The sequence below is a fragment of the Ranitomeya imitator genome, chromosome 7, assembly GCF_032444005.1.
Source record: "Ranitomeya imitator isolate aRanImi1 chromosome 7, aRanImi1.pri, whole genome shotgun sequence".
Classification (NCBI taxonomy): Eukaryota; Metazoa; Chordata; class Amphibia; order Anura; family Dendrobatidae; genus Ranitomeya; species Ranitomeya imitator.
This window is the reverse complement of record NC_091288.1, coordinates 40,849,325-40,871,440: the sequence shown is the minus strand read 5'-3', so window position 1 is coordinate 40,871,440 and position 22,116 is coordinate 40,849,325. Positions and strand designations below refer to the sequence as shown.

General features: G+C 46.2%; 2 protein-coding genes across 3 annotated transcripts in view; one reads left to right on the top strand and one right to left on the bottom strand.

The window, feature by feature from the left end:
• Positions 1–5,654: 5,654 nt before the first annotated feature.
• Positions 5,655–17,214, bottom strand: PPIG (peptidylprolyl isomerase G). The gene is made up of 13 exons (XM_069733098.1): positions 17,002–17,214; positions 15,006–15,074; positions 14,016–14,090; positions 13,399–13,506; positions 13,273–13,317; positions 13,097–13,184; positions 12,188–12,217; positions 11,952–12,097; positions 10,807–10,993; positions 9,702–9,860; positions 9,354–9,420; positions 8,520–8,656; positions 5,655–7,785 (listed from the first exon to the last, which is right to left on the bottom strand). The coding sequence occupies exons 2-13, from the start codon at positions 15,064–15,066 to the stop codon at positions 6,657–6,659; spliced, it is 2,232 nt and encodes a 743-aa protein (XP_069589199.1). The 5' UTR covers positions 15,067–15,074; positions 17,002–17,214; the 3' UTR covers positions 5,655–6,656.
• Positions 16,954–22,116, top strand: part of LOC138644561 (FAST kinase domain-containing protein 1, mitochondrial-like) — a 25,280-nt gene continuing 20,117 nt past the window's right edge. Inside the window, exons 1-4 of one of the 2 annotated variants that reach the window (XM_069733097.1) lie at positions 16,954–17,552; positions 19,487–19,970; positions 20,045–20,113; positions 20,493–20,618. In XM_069733097.1, the coding sequence (XP_069589198.1) occupies positions 19,636–19,970; positions 20,045–20,113; positions 20,493–20,618 (530 nt within the window). In that variant the 5' untranslated portion in view covers positions 16,954–17,552; positions 19,487–19,635. The remainder of the gene's footprint in view (positions 17,553–19,486; positions 19,971–20,044; positions 20,114–20,492; positions 20,619–22,116) is intronic. The other variant, XM_069733096.1, reaches the window with a different exon arrangement.

The following is a 22,116-nucleotide window of genomic DNA, read 5'->3' as shown; positions in this document are numbered from 1 at the left end:
CCGAATCCAGTCCTTCCTGAAGGAAGGCCAAAAGAGAAGGCAGGGAAAAAACCATAGGCGGAACGCGGTTGGACTCGCACCACCGGAAGTAGGCCTTCCAGGTGCGGTAGTAGATCCTGGAAGACGAAGGCTTCCGAGCCTGAATCATGGTGTGAATCACCCGGTCCGAAAGGCCAGACGCTCTCAGAACCGCGGTCTCAACAGCCACGCCGTTAAACTGAGCGACCGAGAATTCGGGTGGCAGATCGGACCCTGGGACAGCAGATCGGGCCTGTCTGGAAGGCGCCAGGGAGCGTCCGCGAGAAGGTTGACGAGCTCCGCGAACCAAGCTCTCCTGGGCCAATCCGGGGCGATCAGGATGACCGGCACCCCTTCCGCTTTGATCTTCTTCAACAGTTTGGGAAGTAATGGAAGGGGTGGGAACAGGTAGGGCAGCTCGAACTGTGACCAAGGAATGGCCAGAGCATCGACGTCCACTGCGAGAGGATCGCGGGACCTGGAGACGAACTGCGGAGCCTTCCTGTTGACTCGGGACGCCGTGAGATCCACATCCGGAGTTCCCCATCGAAGACAAATCTGATGGAAGACCTCCGGATGCAAGGACCATTCCCCTGCCGCGAGGCCCTCGCGGCTGAGGAAGTCGGCGGCCCAGTTTTCCACGCCGGGGATATGCACCGCGGATATCACCGGAACCGTTGCCTCTGCCCAAAGGAGGATCTTGGATACCTCGGCAAGGGCCAAGGAGCTCCGAGTCCCCCCCTGATGGTTGACATATGCCACAGCCGTGGCGTTGTCCGTCTGGATCCGGACTGGAAGGCCCCTGAGGATCCTTTCCCAGTGGCGGAGGGACAGGAAGATGGCCCGAATTTCGAGGACGTTGATCGGCAGAGATGACTCCTGCAGCGACCAGCGGCCCTGAACCGTCAGGTGGCGAAAAAACGCACCCCAGCCGAGCAGGCTGGCGTCCGTTGTCACCACCTGCCAGTGAACCGGAAGGAAGGACCTGCCCTGGGAGATGAGAGGTGACGTCAGCCACCAGTTGAGAGACCGCCTGACCCGAAAGGAGAGTTTGATCGGTTGATCCAGGGAGAAGACCGACCTGTCCCACTGAGACAGAATGGCTTGCTGAAGGGGTCGCGAATGGAATTGGGCGAAGGGAATCGCTTCCAATGTAGCTACCATCCTCCCCAGAATCTTCATGGCCGAACGGAGGGAGGGAGGTCGAGGACCCTGGAGCAAGTGTATGTCCCGACAGAGAATGGATCTCTTGTCTGTGGGAAGGAAGACTCTGCTCTGACGAGTATCGAAAAGCATGCCCAGAAAGATGATGCGCTGAGAAGGAATAAGGCAGGACTTCTTCCGGTTTACCAGCCACCCGAAACGGGCTAAGGAGTCGAGAACAATGGACAGGCTTTCGTGGGCCTGAGCGAAGGACGGAGCCTTGATGAGGATGTCGTCGAGATATGGAAATAGGACCAAGCCTCTGACTCTCAAGATGGCCATCAGCGCCGCCATGATCTTCGTGAACACTCTTGGCGCGGTTGCAAGACCGAACGGCAGAGCAACGAACTGAAAATGATCTCGTTGCACTGCGAAGCGCAGGAAACGGTGATGTCCGGGAAATATCGGGACATGGAGGTAGGCGTCCTGGATATCTATTGAGCATAGAAACTCCTGAGCCTCCATGGAAGCAATTACTGAACGAAGGGATTCCATCCTGAAGTGTCTCAGGCGAACTCTCCTGTTCAGCAATTTGAGGTCCAGAATGGGGCGAACTTTGCAGTCTTTTTTCGGTACCACAAAAAGATTCGAGTAGAAACCCGTGAAGCGTTCTTTTTCTGGGACGGGAACGATTACCCCGGATTTGAGCAGAGAAGCGATGGCTGAGAAGAAGCCCGGAACTAGAGCGGGGTCTCTTGGAGGACGGGATTGGAAGAAACGATCCCGAGGTCGGGAAGCGAACTCTATTTTGTATCCCGAGGATACAACTTCCCTGACCCATGCATCCTCTACTGCGGAAATCCAGACGTCCCTGAAAAGGAGAAGACGGCCGCCCAATCTGGGAGTTGGGCTGGAGTCTTGCCGAGAGTCATGCCGAGGTGGATCTTCCAGTCCTGGGCCTGGAGGATCTACCCTGGGAGAAACGAGGACGCCAGGACGGAGTGGGCCTAAAGGACACCACCTTCTTCTCTTGACGTGCCTGTGGCCTCTGTTGCTGCTGGGAAAAGGAGTTTGACGCAGCCAAGCGACGAAAATGCCGAAAAGGACGAAACTGTCGTCTAGGAGGAGGGCGACGAGGCTTAGCCTGGGGGAGAAGAGAACTTGTACCCCCGGTGGCGTCCTTAATTATTTGGTCCAGCTGGGAACCAAAGAGGCGAGAGCCCTGGAAGGGCAGACTAGTGAGGGACTTTTTGGAGGACAAGTCCGCCTGCCAGGCCTTGAGCCAAACGGTCCGGCGGATGGCAACGGCATTGCTGGAAGCTTGAGCCGCACAAGACGCGACATCCAGGGAGGCGGAAACCAGGTATTCACCAGCGTGGGAAATCTGGTTGGCAAGTTCCACTAATTGCGCGGGAGGCGCCCCATCCAGGATACCTCGCCGAAGATCCTTGGCCCATTTTGAGATGGATTTTGAAGCCCAAGTGGACGCAAAGGCTGGACATAGAGCCGCTGAAGCCGCTTCAAAAGCAGATTTCGCGAAGGATTCTATAACTCTATCGTTAGAATCCTTCAGAGATGCTCCGCCGGACAGAGGAAGCACCGTGTTGGTGGACAGCCTGGAAACAGGGGGGTCCACCGAGGGAGAGGCCGACCAATTGGCGGTAAGTTCTGGAGGAAAAGGATATAACACACCCAGGCGTTTTCCCCTCTGAAAACGCCTAGTGGGGTTCTCTCTCTCTCTGGACACGATTTCCTCGAATTCAGGATGAGGAGCGAAAAATTTTGAAGGTGGTTTGGCCCGTCTAAACGAAACCGCCTGATCTGCGGGTCCCGTAGAGGGATCCTTGATGCCACATGTTTGGTTTATTGCCCCAATGAGGTTCTGGACTGTCTCACTCATGGTGGCGATTTGGTTAGGATCCAGCTCCGAAGTATCCTCCGAAGGCGCATCAGATAATGCCTCGCCTGACTCAGGGGAGGAGGATCGGTGGGACACCAACCGCGGGGGAGGGCCGAGCGGCGAGATGGAGCGCGAAGAGGACTCAGACCGATGTTCCTGTCTGGACCTTTTGTGGCTTATCAAGGAGAGCTCTGGCGGCGGTTCCTGTGACCCACTGGCTACGGCCGGGGTCTGCAGGGGTAACCGATCCAGCGCGGACACCAGGGTTTGAGATACCCGTGTTAAATCGGCCACCGATTGTGACAGAGAGGCGGCCCATCCTGGGATGGGGGGATCACTCTCGGGCGGAACAGCCGGGGGATCCTGGGCGGTGGGAACAATCGGGTTGCTGCAGGACTGACACAGCGGGGAGGACTGACCTGAGGTAAGTTTGCTGTTACAGGACGAACAAGCAAAGTACGTGACTAAGGCAGAAGAAGAAGTAGGGGGGAGAGAGCGGCCCCCTTTAGAGGTAGACATTTTGAGAGGTCCTCTGAAGATGCCAGTGGGTTAGGGGACAGTGGGGCAGAGGGGGGTGTCAGTCTGCAGTGCAGCTACTTACGGACCCGTCCTGGAAGATGTCCCACTTGCCGGAGGAGAACTCCTGCCCTGAGGTGCTGGATTCTGTGCAGATTTTGTGCCCACGGAGGATGCAGTGGCGAAGGTGTGGGGCGCGCTGCGTGAGCTCCTGCAGCTAAGAAGCGGTGAGCACACACAGACGCTGTCCCTGGAGGAAGGGGGCGGAGCCAGACAGGGGGGCGCCGATGAGCAGGCACAGTATGTCGGGCGGGAAAAAAAGCCCGCCCGATGAAGAAGGAAGTGGGCGGAGCGCGGCACCGGAAGTAGGCCCCGGGAAAAGCCGGGGCCTATATTAGAAGCCGGTGCCCGCTGAGAAGAACCCCCGCGGCGCAGACACTGCCGCCGCATGAAAGAGAGAGAGCGCTGCCGCCAGAAAAGAGTTGCCGGAGTAGGCCCCGGAAAAGCCGGGGCCTAAATTAGGAGCCGGTGACCGGAGAGAAGATCCCCGCGGCGCAGACGCTGCCTGGCAGAGCGGCGCGGCAGCCGCCGCATTTAAGAGAGGGAGCGCTGCCGCCGGTGAAGAATCGCCGGAGTAGGCCCCAGCTGGCTGTGGAGGTGAGCGCCGCCGGAGAGGCCCGCATAGAACGCTGAGGGGGGAACGCTGAGGGCAGCTGGTACGCCGCAAGTAGGCCCCGGGAAAGGCCGGGGCCTAAATTAGGAGCCAGCGACCGCTGAAGGAAAAGTTGCAGGCAGGAGTGTGCCGCAAGCAGGCCCCGGGAGGCCGGGGCCTGAAGGAAGAACGGCGACCGCTGGAGGAACGCGGTGGGGCATGGAAAGGTAGCCACCGCGCAGGGAACGGGGAAAGTGCTGCAAATGCAGCGATGACCCGCGCTGAGTCCTGGGAACCCCTTTAGAAATACTCACCTAGTAAAATCCCCCGTCGTCTGCTACTAACCTTGAGAAGGTATCAGACGTCCATAGGAGCTGCTGATGGACGTCCTCGTCTCCTCCGACCGACAGGCTCTGGTGGGCGAGTGGGTGGGGGACGGGCCAGGACCGGACTTCTGAGCACGCTTGTGTGCCAGGCTCTTGGTCCTGCTGAGGGATCTATGAGGATACGGGGTGGCAGTACACGCCGTACTCATAGTCCGCTTGAGGGACTACAGGTGTGACAGCTCACCCTGTATCCCATCCGGAAAAAACCTGAAAAGAAACGACGCACATTGAGGTAGATAAGGGTCTAAAGAAAGACCCGTGTCCACCTCCTACTGACACTAAGCTAAACTGAAGAGTTTAATGCCAGTCGGTGGGGTGTACACTGCAGAGGAGGAGCTAACTTTTTTATTTGCATAGTGTCAGCCTCCTAGTGGCAGCAGCATACACCCATGGTTCCTGTGTCCCCCAATGAGAGGCGATAAAGAAATTCCTATAAAAGGTAATCACTTACATTAACTGATATCATTTACCATGTCTAGGCAATTAACTATCAACCATGAGTAGCCTATGAGAGCACTAAAAAAAAAAAAAAAAAAACTTTGCATCTTTAATAAAAAATTAACTTGTTTTGGGGAAAATGAAGCAAAAAAAAAAATCTCACTAGTTAAGCAAATCAGAAAAACAGTTTGTGGTCTACTATCATAGATGCAAAGTATAGCAAATTATACTGGCACAATTTCTGCAAAGGAATCTCTGGGGTTGGTCGTGTGTAGCCACCAATGAGGCCACGTACACAACACTGCTTATCGCCACTGTCATACTGCAGCCACAGTCTGGATTAGCATAGAGAGCCACTGTCGCACTGTGCTTTCCTGTACAGCAAAGGTATGAAGATGTATACTAGCCAGATGAAGGGCCATAAGACCACTTGTATGATCTGCATCTAGTGAATGGAGACTTATTAGACATTGCAACATTTGTCAGGAATATATCCAGACATATACTGAGGGCTAAATACACCGATGCAGTGTGCGGTTAGGCTTACTGACAAGATACTCTCTGGATTATGGGGGGAGTGGAAAAAAAAAAAAAAAAAGACTGCAGGTCTCACCTTTAATGGTACCGGCTAATTCAGATTATGTACAGTAATAAAGAACACACGTTACTGGATACAGAAAACAAAAAGATTTATACTTCACAAAAACATATCACCAGCAATTAAGAAAAAAGAAATAAAGATCGTAAAACAAAATTCATCAGTGAAGCTTTTTTTTTTTTTTTTTTTAGGGGGGAAATCTAAACCCAGGCGTGACATGCCACATATATTCATGAGCAATCAACTTCATTTTTTAGGGGTGAAAAACAGGGGAGCCCATCTTATTCTCTGGTCTGCAATGATGACTGGGGCCTGGTCGCATCGGTAGTCCGTAGACCTGCAGGTAGGGAGATTTTCGGCGGCTACAGATTACTGATGTGGCTGCACGATCAGGGTTCTAAAAATCTTCAACTTTTAATATGCACCTATAAGGGGGGGGGGAATTGCAAGAATTTTTTTTGCTAAATCACTTGCAACAAACTTTCCCATATGAGTGCTAGTTTTCATGGAAGTCCTGCTGTCTGCAGGGAAAAAAAAATACAAAATTAAAAACCACTCCTGGGTAACTCCAAGCCATAATTCTGCAATAAGGAAACATTAGGTAGTTAATGCACGGTGCCGTCCTACTACTGTGACCGACAATATAGGAGTACTGGTAATGAAAGCATTGCCAAATAGGATCAGTTTAATCATAGAACATGCACTATTTTATATTCCCACAGAAAATATATACTTTTCTCTTTCAGCCGCCAAATTACCGAGGGGAAAAGCAGAACAAAAGAAGTAGAACAAAACTGAGAATCATCCTTGGTTGACACAGTTTTCCATCTAAAATTTTTTTTTTTTTTTCAGGGCAGGCAGGGAAAGTTTACTAAAAACCTCAAGAATACAAATGATCCAGACCAAGAAATATATATATATATAAAAAAAAAAATGTAGAACTTAAAATGTATGCTTAAAAAAAAAAAAGCTGAATGTCCTCCAGGCCAACAGTAGATTTATATTTCATTTTTCACTTTTCTCTTCAATGCTTGTAGGACTTGATTGGTTATTTAATTTTGCTTCTTTAGTTTGGGGAGAACTCCTCTCACGACTGCGGGACTTTCTGCTCGTCTCCTTGTCGTGTGAAGACTTTTTCTCCTCGTCTCGGCTCCTTCGGTGGGATGAACGGTCTTCTTTGTGTGAACTATGTGTATTGGAATCTGGACTTACATGATTTCGGCTCGTCCTCCGGACCCGCTTACTGTCCGGACTGCTGCTACGAGACTGCCTCCTCTTATGGCTTTCCCGCTCTGTGGTCTTTTTCTGAGAGCTACTGTCTTCCCTTCTGGAGGAATCTTTGCTTTTGCTCTGACTAACCTCCCTATCAGAAGATTTTGAGCCTCCCCTACTTCTGCTTCTTTTATCTCTGGACTTCTCTGGAGTTCCCTTTCGTTCTTTGGATCTTGAGCGGCCTCTTCTCCTGTTGTCTTTTTCCTTGCTTTTAGTGTGGTCTTCACTCCTCGTTCTGTCATTGTCCCTACTTCTTGAGCGAGCTCTTCTGCCATCTTCTCTACTTTTGCTCCGCTCCTTGGTTTTACTACTAGATCTATGCTTCTTCTCAGATTCCCTCTCCTTGCTCTTGCCTTTTTCATGCCTCTCTTTGCTTTTCTGATGATCCCTGCTTTTAGTTCGCTCTTTGCTTCTGCCCCTTTCTTTACTTGTACTCCTTTCCTTCTCATTTTTTGACGTACTGTGCCTTGATCTCTCCTTACTCCTGTTCCTCTCTTTGTCTTTTTCCTTGTTACTTGAGTGCTTTTCTTTATCCTTTCCCCTCTCGTGCCTCCTTTCCTTACTTCTTGAACGGCTCCTGTCATCACGTCTGCTTTGCTTATCGTGTCGGCTATTTTTTACATTCTCTTTGCTTTCACTCCTCCTTTCTGACGTTCTTTTTCTCCGCGAGGTCTTGTCCTGTTTTTCTTCATTTTCTACATCCTTAGACTCTCTGTCCTTGCTGCTTGGCTTGCGGTCTTTGCTTCTCTTCCTGTGATCACTTTTTTTGTGCGGACTCTCAGAACCTTCTCGTTGACCGGACTCTTTCCTCTCTCTTCCGCGAACAGGACTTTTCTGATCATCTTTGTCATTTAATTCACTTCTGTATATATATAAAAAAAAAGCAATAAGTACCTAAAGATAAGCTATTTCTACAGGGGGCATCCCAATAAAGAGAAATCTGAAAATATTGAAGTCTTTTCTAAAGCTTATAGCACGGATGTCACACACCAAGAGTTGTAGAGTTGATGCAAAACGATTTGCAGGACTGGGGCCATCGGCCACATCAGTGATCGGTGGCTTCTGGATAGGAGCCACAAGAATCAATTCTTATTCGACGGCATTCATGGCTTTTCTTTCGATTAACCAGCCAGGCGTGATGTCACATAGACATCACGCCACAACGAAGATGTTGCATTAGGCAAGAAGATCCAAGATGCGGTCAGATAAGAGGCAGTTCTCAGGGCTCCCGTCCAGCGGCTGAAGACCACTGACATGGCCGATGGATCATGTCCTGCAAATTGATTTACTCCAACTCTAATCATGGGTAACAGGAGATTTTCAGAGTTTATTAAAACTCATGCCTTGTCGAAACACAGCACCAATACGCTCTGCCTCTTAAGAACATGCCAAGTTAAGTGTTGGCACCTCTACACAGTCTATACTTTCAAACAATGGTAATATTATTAGGTAGGTGGTGACAAAAAGGAGGCGCGTAGGGTTTGTGCACAGCTGGCATTATAGAATCTTGGTTGCCTTCTGTAAACCACGTGAGCTCAATGTCCAACTGCGGGACCAGACCAATCTGTAATGGCCACGTGTATCGGTACAACGTACTTATCTCCCTTGATCCAGCGCTCTCCGCTCGAATATCTCATTCTCTGGGTTCTTTGCATTTCCTGTCTCCAGTGTGGAGGAGTCTCACTTCTCCTAAAACGATCTCTAGACCTAGACCTTGAAGGTGTACGGTAGCGCTAAAAATTAAATAGAACATGTTAGACCAAAATATAAAAAAGGCACAAAAATGGTTGAACACAACAGCACAAAAATTAAATAGGCAGAAAAGAAATATCCGCTGCGCTTCCAGGTCAACATGTTTCAGACCTAAATTGTCCTTTGTCAAACCATGTAGATCTGAAATATGTTGCATGGGAGCGCAGCGGATATTTTTCTCCTGCCTATTTAATTTTTGTGCTGTTGTGTTCAACCACTTTTTTGTGTCTTTTATACTACTGGATCGATAAAGCAATTCTGTTAAGAGCACGCGAGCGCTAGCTATCATTTCGGCTGAAACTAATGTGTCACATGACCAACAAAAACAGCCCCATAAGGACCTCACTGACTATAATGAAGCCAATTAGGTTTGTGCTATAAAAAAAAAAAAAAAAAGGTTGCATACTGGGCTTCTTCAGGTGACAATTGATGGAAGCGGTGCAGAAGCCTCCTATCGAAAAGTGTGGATCTAGCCTAAAAACCATTTGTAGAGAAAAAAATAAAACAAAAAAACAGCAGAAGCCCACACGATACAGCGATGTACATTTTCAGTGCAGACTGCATTAGGGAATTGCGGGACTGTAATGTGCGGAGTTCAGACATCCCCACAATCAACAACGAACATAAATACGGGAGAATTAGGTACAAATCAATTGGAGAGAAAAACGAAATGCATACTCTTGGGCCTCTACCCTTGATTTTCCTTCCAGACCTCGTCACTAAGAGTCTTCGCTGATAAAGTGAACTGTGAAGATGAAAACATAGAAATCGGAGCATTATAGAAATATTATAAGTAAAGTTTAACTAAACAGGCAAAATTCTAAACATGTATTGCAGTGCAAGGAAGCCAGGTCTGATCCACATGTTTTCATGGTAAATTACAACTATAATATTTTTTTCTCTTTATTTTGCCAAGAGGTAAGTGGCACGATATGGTCCTGCCAAAAGACATCCCCCTGTACAGATGCTCGGACAATTAGCAAATTGGGTATTTATTGGAGGTAGGTAGATGAGTGAGGCGCATACCTTTCCCTCTCGCGTTCTCTGTTTACTCGTGCTTCCATCACCTCAGCTCTTTCAGGGCTTTTTCTCATCAAAAACTTGTTTTCGGGCACAGTGGGGATCTCTTCTGGACGGACGGTGGATGTCACCTGTAGTTCTTGATCTTCATTTTCACTCTCAGAACTGTAAAAAAAAAAAAAAAGTCAAATCGTGTTAATCAGCAATACTATAATAATGTCAAACAGCTGCAATATGTGAATTAAAGGTCCACACAGTTTAGCCAAGGAGACGTATGAAAACAACAAAATTGTGACGTCCTTTTAGTTTGTTTTAACTCCATCTATGATCCATCATTTCAAAAGGTTTTCCACTACTATGGTATATTGATGACAGATCTATAGGATAGGTTGCTAATATCAAATAGGTGCAGATCCGGGATCCCCATGGATCAGCAGTAATCAGGTATAAACAGGATACGGAGCAGAATAACACCACATCTGAATAGGAGCTGATCTACAGTACTGTGCAGAGGCCACTAAATCACGTGATGGCGCTGCGGAGTTCCACTCCATACACTGCTAACATCCGGACACTGATGGATACAGCTAATCAGCAGGGATGCGGAGTGTCATAAAAGTAGAAAAATCATTTAAAGGGGTTGTCCAGGCTTGGGGCTCAAATCTGCAGTCATTGTATGCGACTGCAGACTTGTGAATCCTCACAGCGCAGTGTACAGTCAAGATTCTTTGGTGCTGGGGGCAAGTGGGCGCGTGACCTCAAGTATGCGATTTGGTTACATTATAACTAGACGTGCACAGCCTGGTTCAAGTGAATTGAGCAAGGCGTGATACGTCTAGTCGGATGCAAATCACACTTGTATTCCAAGTGACTGCCATTCCCAGGGCCAAAGAATCCTAACAGTGCGCTCTGTAAGGATTCATAAGTCAGCAGTCACACAGAATGACTGCAAACTTAAGATCCAAGCTTGGACAACCCCTTTAAGTCTTAAAGTCCCATGTGGCTGAGAAGCAACAGAGGGAACGGGATTCCTGGTGGGGTCTTAGCAGTAAATTTGTGCTATATGCATTTACATGCCCCAGCAGATCTCAATACACAAGCACTGAATTACCTCTTCTTAGTCTTCTTCCGTTTTTTCTTCTCCTTTTTTTGCTTCTTTGAATTTTTCTTATGTTTCTTCTTTTTCTTCTTGGATTTCTCCTCTTCACCAGAGTCAGAAGATGAATTAGAAGAGTCGGTGTCACTGGAGCCATCGGTGTCGCTGGATGAAGACTTGTGTCTTTTCTTCTCTTTCTTCGCTAATGAGGTTGGAAGGTTAATACATAAGATACTTGTTATTGCAGAATCCTTATTTTCATACAATATCTTCATTCACATAGTTAGATTGCTGTCATTTTACGTTTTTTGCCCTATCTGGACAACCTTTCCAAAAAGAAGAACCTGCTTCTGGTGGCAATCCTGGGTCATAGTCCCAAGTGGACATAGAGTATATGGACAGAGGTTGTCATTCTGAGACCAGATCATTAAAGCCACTTTCTTTTCCTCCAAAAGGCTCTTGACACATGCATTGCACTATAAGAGAATCTTTACAGAATTTGATTGCAGCCACTTCTCTCTTGATCTCACCCATAACCTGCTCCCCCATCCTTTAATCAAACTGCAATTTGGATAAATGGTGTATAAATGGTGTATACATTAAAGGGTGTGATAACTTACTGATCGGCAGAGTTCTGACAACTGAGATCGGCACCGATTTGCAGAACCCCGACAGTACAACTTTATCCTAGCTACAAAATGGAAGTTGGGTATCTGATGACCAGCACTTTATTCATTGTCTATTGGATTGGGTAGCCCTCAGGAGCCCCTATAGGAAATTAAAGTAGCGGTGGTCAGCACCAGTCTAACAAAGAAAAAAGTTCCCCATTCTGCTAATCGGTGCAGATTCCAGCATTCGGAACCACTGATCAATAAGTTATCACCTGTGGATAAGTGACGACTTGTTTTTACTGGGCAACCACTTTACTTGAAAAATGACACTTTTGGGCACTAATCCAATCCAAAAAGAGTTCCGTACTAACAATGCTTCTAGACAAGTAGTGTTGTATCCGATGGGCCAGTTTAGGATTTATTTTCTGGACGATCCTTATGAGAATCCGCACATAATGCAAACTTTATCACAGTGTCTTAAGATATCTGGGAACCAAACACTCCGCAGTGTGAATCCCGTTAATGCGGATAATAATTATACATTCTCACATTTTGACTTCTGAACATGGACGAGTTCTCCACAATTCTGGATCCTGACTTCCGTTGATGGCTTGCTGGAAGCATCTGTTTTCTGATTTTCAATCTCTCTTACCACATCCTGTCCAGATATTAATTGTCCAAAAACAACATGAAGACTAAGGAAAAAAAAATGACAGAAGTCAGTTGCCAAGTTTAGAGAGAAGACAACACGCTGTGTAGTAGAAGCAAAATGCAAAACTAGTTACCCGTCCAGATGAGGAGTTGGCTTTGTTGTTCTGATAGGGAGGAGTACACCGAAAAGAGAAAGAAAAAACAAACAATCAAGATAAATACAATCATATGATATTAGAAAATATTTTTTTTAATCGTTTTCATTAACAATTTGCAGATAACAAAAGTCCCATAACTGATTATTATTTGCATAGTGTGTCCTGAGGACAGGGCTTTGGCCGCAGCTGCATCTACAGAAGTGATCTGGTATTACTTTATTGTAGAGGTGACCACATAATACAGGGTTAATAGCGATGAGTGATTCGATCTGCAGGACCTTGGTCCAGCGGTCACATTATTTTGACAGGAGCGATGCAAACCACATCCTATCAGCCGGCATCTTCTTCTGATGTGTGTGCGCCTGGTGTGACATCATTGTTGGGGCGTGATGTGAACATGATGTTGCGTTGGACCTACTAATGAGAAGAAGCATTGGCGATCCCGGCAGGCAGGAGGAAGGTTGCAGGGATCCTGGCAGGTAGGATGAAGGTTGCAGGGATCCCCATCTGGAAGCCAAGGCCAACTCATGTGGCCACTAGACCAGGGTCCTGAAAAAAGTTTTACTCATCTTCTCCAACGGACATGACTTACCCATTATATAAGTGACTCTTTGCAACAATTATTTGCTCTGACTAACGAGGCACGTCCTAAGTCTGCAGGCCCATATGTAATGTGTAAGTGCCCAAATAAGACAGACAGTCTGCCGATGTCCTACTGCCCATTAAAGGGTTTGTCCTCTAAAACCTGGAGGGGAGAACTGCCGATTATGCCAAGTCTGCACCAGGGCTGTGGAGTCGGTGTCCATTTTGGTGGAGTCGGAGGTTTGACTTGCCCAGTCCTGGTCTGTACATGCTTGCCGGTGGGCTTGATCAGTAACTACTTACATGAAAAACTGTGAACCATTAGTATCTTTGCCTCTATTGGCCATGGACAGCAAGAACTCCTTGGTGTGCTGAACGGTGAAGTTCTCGTCTGGAGGAAAAATATATTAGCAAGAAAAGAGTGAAAAGCAGCAACAGGTGATTGCAGGAGCAGACTACACAGGGGGTTTCTTACATACCTTCAAAAAAGCCTCCATATATAGACTCTCCGCCTCGTCCATTGCCTGAAGGGAAAAATTGTGCTCAGTATAATGAAAAGTTTAAACAGGACCCCAATAAATGGAGAAAAGTTTAGAGAAGTTTACCTTCAGTAAAGTCTCCCCCCTGGATCATGAAATCCTTCACCACTCTGTGAAACAAGCAGCTCTTGTAGTACAGGGGCTTCTGGGTGGTTTTCCCAATGCCCTTTTCACCTAGGAAAGAGTTGAAGACACGGATTTAACATAAAATCACGGCATTTTAATGTTTTGACTGTAGGACAATGTGGGAAAGATGTCTACGGCGTATTTTACCCTTCAGGTAAAGCAAGATTAAAACACTCAACGTCTTAGGAGTCGCCATAAACGTCCGATATGTGCGGGTTCCTTGAGAATGGGGATTCCAATCTCGTGGCCAATTGTAATTACAGTGGTGGCCGCATAGTCAAGGTTCCTTCCAAAGACTTCTGTGAAAGTTTGGAAAATAGCTTGCACCGGCCATAAATGCCTGAGATAGGAATACTCCCTTTATGAGACGGGTGCACAGCAACGTACAGTCAGCCATGGGTCATGGTAAAACTCCGACATACTACTTTGGTCTCGTCCTCAGAAGTTGTTGATGAAGAGTAAAGAGGAATACAGTTTTAGGGAAACATTGGGATTACAGTAATGCAGCTCAGCAGTGGATCCTGGGCCCCTTCTTATACAAAGATGCATCCACTGACCTGTGCAAAGACATCGGAAATTTTCACACGTTTTTGGACAGACGTCTGTAAACAGTTCGAAGACAACTCTTCCAGCTGTGAGGGAAGACAGAGGAGCAGTCAGTACTGTTATACATGGTCACTCATACCAACAGGCAGTATCGTTCCTCATTCACACAGAACAAGCCCCCCATTCACCTCTATGGCAGACCTCTGGGTCCAAACAAGTAACTGGGGCAAGGGGCGGCCGTACGTACGCCCTCATGGCTCTTCTGAAAGCCTCACCCAACGCCGGTGCTGATACAGCCAAGTTGTCTCTTATTTATGCCCACCTTAGAGGGGTTTTCCATGCAACACAGGAAAGGAGAGCAATGTATGACCGATGGGAGTCCAAACACTGGGACCAGCACCGATCACAACAGGGGCCCAGTGTCTCTCATTATGCGGGTGTGACCACCACTACCATCGCTGTCAATAACAGAAGTGGTCAGTGGAATTGGCCACGACAGTAATCTGCGACAGCTGGAAGGAAGCCCCAAGAACCGGCTGTTGCATCCCAACATCTGCGCCTCTTCTTTTCATTGGTTGGAGCCTGGCATCACAGGTAAGAGGTGGCTCTCAGATTACTGAGCAGGCCGAAAGAATCGATGGGCCCCATCTCTAGTGGTCACACATTCGTACCTTTGAATTACGCGTTGCTCAGACATGAGCACAGCTACTCAGACGAGCCATCTTTGTGTTACAATGATGACCAGTCTTCAGGGTGGCAGCCATGTAATACCCGACGACTCCCTCTCTACCAGGGATATTGGAACCAGGACAGTAGACCACCCCAAACACCACATATCATAAGAGGTCATCTCCGAGACCATCCTTGTCTAACAAATATCCTCAGAGACGTACTGGATGCCAAACATGGCTTTACCTAGGCTGGTCAAGAAAGATTACCCAACAGGAACCATCATTATAAAAGACTTGTAGTTCTTGAATAATAAAGGAGAAGGCACTTACCTGGTACATTGTTGATTGTTATATCAAAAAAACACCGAGGACGCTGAACTTTGACCCCCATGATCTCCACTTGAAAGAAAAAAAAAAAAAAAAGATATTGGATGTGAAGATTTCTCATTATTTTATATAAGTTACTAAAGTATATATTATACATATCTACTACTCCCAGAATAACCATTACATCAGGTCTTATGGATGTAAGCACGGCTCTGATGTAGCAGCCGCTGGAAAATACTGCAGAACAGCTTGCATGCAGGAGTGTATGGGCTGATCTGCAGTACTTAGCGGCCGCTACACATTTTGGAATCACTTCCTTAGGATAGGCCATTAATATTATCAGTAGGGACCTGACTCCAGGCACCATTATGTTTCATTGTTTACCTGGGAAGGTGCAGCACCTGGTATTGCAGCTAGTCATTCTGCTGAACAGGACTGTGCGGCGGTACCAGATCAAGCCACAACTAAGTATATGGAGCTGTGGCTTTAAGCAATGAAAAACATACCTGGCCCCTTTTATTTGTAGTTTGGTGGGGGTCCTGGGAGTCATAACCTGGCAGCTTTCCTAAGGATAGACGGGTAGTGTGGCGAGCACTCTTGCTGAGATCCGAGGTGCTGGTGAACGGGATGGCAATCCCCGTAATTGAACATTACTCTATCACCGCACTCTTGATAGATGCTTGTGAAGACTTTATTATACAGGTGTTGATGCAGCAATAACACAATACATGAATAAGGAATTGGTGCAAGGCTACAGAAAATGGTGAGGCGACAAGATATGACGTTTCAACCCTCTTAGGGTCTTATTCACATAGTCGCTGTTGGCAAAGTTCACCGAATTATGTAAAGGATATCCTGCTCGCAGAAGGACACCGGGGTCCAGGTAGGTCCGGCAGCTGCACCTTGGATTGTGGGCCGCAACTAAGGATAGTTCATCAGTATTATTTTTATTAAATCCATGGATTTGGGGCTAAAATTCATTTTTTGGGGTTTTATTAAAAATGTTACACTTTAGTTTTTTTTTTTATATAGAATGTTTCCCTCTATAAACTCTGTGTTGCACTATATATTGCTGGCTGCAGAAGGAGTTAACTGAGAGTCAGTCAGTGATTCTGTAAGTGTTCCGAGTTCCTCTCAGCTGATTTGTGACCCACGCTGAATGTGCGGGAAACAAACAGCTCGGAAAAGACAAAACATTTTTAATGCAACCCGATCGCAAACAGAATTTTTAGTCCCGAATCCATGCACGTAAGAGAAAAAAAAAAATAAAATCGCCCCAATGTTGGACACCCCCTTTAGGGCCCTAGAAGACCCCTTTAAATCACTGGACAAGACCAGAGATAAGTGGTGCCACTAGACAGCCCCCATCTTCTTTTACAGGTATTTTCAGGGGCGGGGAGCTGTGACTGAGGGAACCTCAGCAGGTTACGAAGTTATGCCTTAAAGGGGATGTCCGCTCGGGTAGGAAAGGTCGATCAGCGGAGGTCTGACAACCGACGCTGCCAAAGATCGCTGCTATCAGTGCCAATGACGGATTGCATTTCCATCCTTACAAATGACAAGCCGTCCTCTGACTACCGCACTTCTCATCTAGTTTCCTGCAGGGAAGTAGTCAGAAAGTTCATTCCCTGCTGCAATAATTGGCTGATTTTCATCTCTGTGGCTCTACACATCACAAAAACTACAAGTCCCAGCATGCCTTGCCTGCTCTGCAGCATACCTAGGGATGCCAGTCCGGATCTGTAAATACTAATAGCTAGGAATGCATGCTGGGACGTGTAGTTCTACTAATCTGCACCAATGAATGAAAGGTTTCTTGAACTTAGCGCTGATTAGCCATGCCTTGTGTCCCTGGTGCATTCTGGGATTTGTAGTTCTGCAGTAAAGTGTTCGTTATGGACCTTCTACCCCCAGCAGGACTGATATACGCGGCTTATGCGCGGCCACAACCAGCCCTGCAGGAGGAAGCGACGTGTGCACGCATTAAATACGTCCTCACCTCAGGCCGGACGGCGGATAGACACCGTGCGAGCTGCAAAGACGAGGTTCAGCCAGTCTCCCCCGCAGTCTGAGGCAGGTGAGGGGCTCACGGAAGCAGAAGTGTGCGGGAACACAGCGAGGACTGCACCATCCGGCCCGGGTCCGCCTCCCGAGTCCTCAGCACTGAGCGCGGAGAACACACAGACAGGAGACAACGAACGCCGATCGAATCGTTCCTCAACTGCAGCAGTCTGCTAAGGAAGATGGCCGCTCCGAATATGGGTCACATGACCAGGTTGGGTGACGAACGAGATGATTCGCTTTCGACTGATAGTGACTGACTTGGCCTGCAATTCTCGCGAGATCTTGTTACACCTTGTCCGTCCGTCTTTCAGCTCAACCAAACTTGCTCTTCTCTGTGTGCGGTGACCCTGTGGAAGTATGCAGGGCTTTCAGGATGACGTCAGCTATGCGACAGGAAGTGTGCGACTCACATGTCTTTGCGGCTCCTGCAGGGGTTTGAGCTGTCCTCAAGGTCCAAGAATAAAACAAATCACGTCCTCATCAAGTGTAAGCATGTTTATCTAATTGTATTCAATTTACTGAAAAGGATATTTGTATTTACGATTCTGGTGATGAACGAGCTGAGCGTTCAATGCAATTAAATGTCATAAGGGTTTCAAAAATGGCGTTATTAGACGTAGGCGCCGCGGGCTAACTTTCCAGCACTTTGCCTTTTGCTGATTCGTCAGACCGCTCGCGGTCGGTGGCCAGTAGGAATCGCTGGGAGAATTTATTTGTGATTTTTAAGAATTGCAAAAGTTTAAAGACGTGTGTGAAAAAAATACTGCAAAGTTAGAATGCTTTAATAAATAGAAGTGTTGATACTTTATTATTATAAATGAACCAAATCATGGATTCTAATGTGTACACCCGCACAAAGTCATGGATGATGTAGGATTATAGTTGGTGTGTATAAACAATTATACAATACAGGGAGAATGATCATCATTTACATAGGCAGGTTAAAATACAGTCGTTGACTGAAACAGAAAGAGCCGTGCAGGAGGCTTAATCCTGGGTGAAGAACAGCCAAACTCTATACAAAGGTGAGGTTGTGGAAGACAGTGTCATGTTATAGATCTTTCACCATTAAAGGAGTGCGGTGGATCCCGGGCGCTGCTGCTTACTCAGGTTAATCCTCAGGTATGCTTAAGGGGCGAGTAGGTTCTACGCAAACATTTTTATTTAAACCCCGGTTCCGGGATCCATCTCACTGATCTTTCCTTTCCTTGTTGTGTCCTCTTTCCATTTGGTCTGCATACGGCGGATATTGGATAATATCTAACTCTTTACATAGTTGTGACCAACCCTCTGACTTGCCCTGATTAGTGATGAGCGAATATACTCGTTACTCGAGATTTCTCCTATTGTGACCTCCGAGTATTTTTTAGTGCTCGGAGATTTAGTTTTTCTTGCCACAGCTGAATGATTTAGAGCTATTAGCCAGCATAAGTACATGTGGGGATTCCCTAGCAACCAGGCAACCCCCACATGTACTTATGCTGGCTATCAGATGTAAATCATTCAGTTGAGGTGAGGAAAACTAAATCTACAAGCACTAAAAAATATGCGGAGGACACTCGAGCGTGCTCGGGAAATCTCGAGTAACGAGATCACTAGCCTTGACCTGTTGCCCACAGTGTTACACAGGGGAGTGCCTCGTTTTTTTTTATCTCTTCAGGTCTTTCACCATAGACAAACCGAGCCATGGTCTTCAGCTGAGGATCATAGTTGGACTAGTCTGACTCTTCTTGGTATTTTGCAGCACTGCATCAGGTGATTCGCAATTGTGGGACCCGTCAATCACCTGCTGTGGCACTTGGACTTTCTGGACTAGTTTTCTCTATTGCTATGGTCCACGGCCGGATCTTTAAAGTATATTATCGCTGAAAAAAATATCTTGCCTTGCGCAGGCATGTACTATGGAGGACAGTGAATGAACTTCAATCCAATATTGCAGCCAGCGGGTAAGGAAAGGGTGAATCAAACACCCGAAAACCCCGCCCCTATGGCTGAAAATTGTTCCCTCCAAATTCAGGTGACAGAGTCCCTTTAAGCTTCATATTCTAATATACAGGGGTGCATATGTAGGCATAAATGTCTATTCATATTTTTTTTTTTATGCTGTGTGGATAGGTAGATGCTGTCTTGCCGGTTGCATGGGTCACCAGACCTTACCCAGATTGACTTGATTTTTAATTGGGAAGTTATCAAAAATGAGGTTTGTTCAAGAAAATCATGCACAATTGATAACATTCAACTATTATTTAAACTGTACACCAACGTCTGCACCCCCTGTATACCAATACATATAATAAGTATGTTAAAATGCTGATTGTATAATCTGTATGTGGAAAGAACACAGCCTTACATATAAGTTGTGGATCCACTATTATTATTATTATTATTATTATTCCTTTTTTTTATCTCTTCCTTTACAGATGGCTTTAATCAAAGTATCTTATCATATCTTAAAGTAACAAGATCTTCTCCGGAGACAGGAATATCCACTTTCTAAGAAGATGTTGGAAGAAAAGACATAGAATATTTTTATTTCTCTAAGGTCCTAAGCCTTTCGTACAGTCCAGACATGTTCTGCTGGAGGAGGGCTTTGCCTCTTTCTCTGCGCTTCTTTCAGATGCGTAGTATCAGTTCGGATCCGCTCCTGGATCAGTTGATGACTAGCCCAAACCAATTCCAGATTTTTCAACTCGTTGGCATCCATAAGTCTAAGCTTACAGTACATCACGTGGGCTGCGCCATCAATACATTATGGGAGCTTCAGAAGGGGAAAACGAGCGCAAACGCAAATCATGAAACCCTCCGAAATCACCCAGAATTTATTGCTCTTCGGATCCTGGCAGAAAATAAAATTGACTTTATGAGCGACACCACCCTGGTGAATACGTTGTATGCCGTTATAAGGTACGAGCCACTTGCTCCATTGCTCGCTCCTTATGTCACATCTCGTTTACCATTGTTGTATTCTGTATTTCAAGGTTTAATGTGGAAGCGCACGACTCTTTGGTGCAGCAGCTGCTAATGGAAGGCTGGAGAAGACTGGAAAAGTAAGGCTGGTGGAATGTTTGATTACCAATCCCAGTAGCCATTTTGCCATTTAGTTGCCCAGCATTAGCTCTTTGGCTGTTGAGGTTCGTCATGCTGTGTGTTGCCCAGAGGTTTTCCGCGTTGTATCCCTCTTCTCCCACTAATATACACGTCATAGCATTTCATAGTAGCATCGTATACATGAGACAAGACGCACAGCCAGGACAATGGAGTCCTGCACTTTTGCAATTGCAGACTGGAAAAACAAAACCTAAAAAGTTAGATCAATAAATTACTTTTTATAAAGAAATCTTTTGGACTTTATCCTATAAAACTGTATGGATCATTGTTCGTTATTTTGTATTTATATGATTGATTGTATGTTTTTACCTGTTTCAGGTTTGAACCGGAGACGTTGTCGAAATTCTCAGTTTGTTTGGAAAAACTAGATCTGGGCAGCAGTCCGTTAATGGGAAGGGTAGCCAATGCCCTGAACACGGGCCTGGAGAACATACAAAATATTAGGTAAGCGGTCACCAGTATCTAAGACTACTGGAAGTGATTTAAAGGGATCCTGTCAGGTCACAGTGGCTTTCTCAGAGCTGAAATAATTCTCTTCACAGTCCTTATGTTTCCAAAGGTAATTTATTCTGTATTTACTTATATCTACTACTCCCCTATTGTAGTATAACCTGAAATATTTGGTGATGGGTCGACTCCAAAGGGCACAACTCCTCATCGGGATATGAGTTATCTCTGACCAGAGGTGTTGTTTTCATAGAACTATCCGGATAGTGAATGAGGGCAATATAAATGCGTAACGTTATGCTGCAGGAAGGGCATGATTTTATTGCTGGATTATGGCAAGTAAATCATCATGTCAGCAGTTTGGGAGTCCTGAGTGACCTGACAGGTCTCCTTTAAGAAGCTAACGAGTGGTCCCCATTGTCCCCTTAAAGTGGACGCATCACCATGAAACATATCAAGTTATTTAACAGCAGAGAGTTGGCACATATAACTAAATATACAAAAATTGCCTTTGGAAGCAATAGGACTGTTAAACAGTCATTTTAGTTCCGCCAAAGTCGTGGTAAATACAGCTCATGGGAGCAGCCATCTTGGCTCCGTCAGCTTCGCCTGTTGTGTTCTAATAGGATGCGCCCCCAGATTCCAGCCTTGTTGTTATTTTTTACTGAATCTTGCATATGTATATTCGTTTTAATTTCTTTTTCACCCATGGATTTCTATAGGCAGAGACTGGTGCAACTAACCTTCAGTGTCATCACCGCACAAACTAAATTTAAAAAAAAAAATAACAAAAAAAAACCCATCATTTTTGAAATGTAAGACTTCCATTTACGGTCTGAAGCAACCTATGATGTTAAAAATATTACTAATAAATGCATAAGGTAAAATAGTACTTGTCTACAAAAATAAGACCATATTGACCTGTGGTGACAAGCAAATGAAAACAATGAAAAAAAAATTCTAGAATGCTGAAAAGGGAAAAAAATTAACGTGCTTAACTGTTTTACTCTGGAAATGCTGTAAAATAATAAAAAACTATAACTTCCCTGCTGAAGCCAATGCCGATCCCGCGTTACGTCTCTGCTGATACTATTTTCTCAGATGAGTGCTATGTGTAGTTTTCATGGATAGCGCTCGTAACTATGATATTCAATAGGGCTGTGCACATGTCCAAAATTTATTTAATCTTTTTATCGGACTCAGTGATCCGAGGGAAAAAAAATTGGGTAATGTCTGATTTTGACCCATCTGAGTGCAGTATGATGGACGGGCAGACTGTGATTCCAGCGATGTGTCACTTACTGGGCTGCTTGCTGTAGTTGTTGATAAAGTTCCTGTTTTCTCTGCTGCAGATCTTGCAGTGCTCTAAATACTGAGCTCTGCAGACCCCCGACCACAGCACTGATTGGCAGCTTTCTGTGTAGGGTGTCAGGATAAGCTCACTGATGGACCCTCAGTTAACTCATTTTGCAAGCCACTCTCTATATTACACACT

Coding starts and splice junctions, on each gene's coding strand:
- PPIG (XM_069733098.1), bottom strand. CDS start 15,066: ATGGGGGTCAAAGTTCAGCGTCCTCGGTGTTTTTTTGATATAACAATC. Junction 13,507..14,015: donor TTTCCGATGTCTTTGCACAG/GTCAGTGGATGC, acceptor ACTCTTTCCTAG/GTGAAAAGGGCATTGGGAAA. Junction 9,861..10,806: donor CGGAAGAAGACTAAGAAGAG/GTAATTCAGTGC, acceptor TTTTTTTTACAG/TTCTGAGAGTGAAAATGAAG.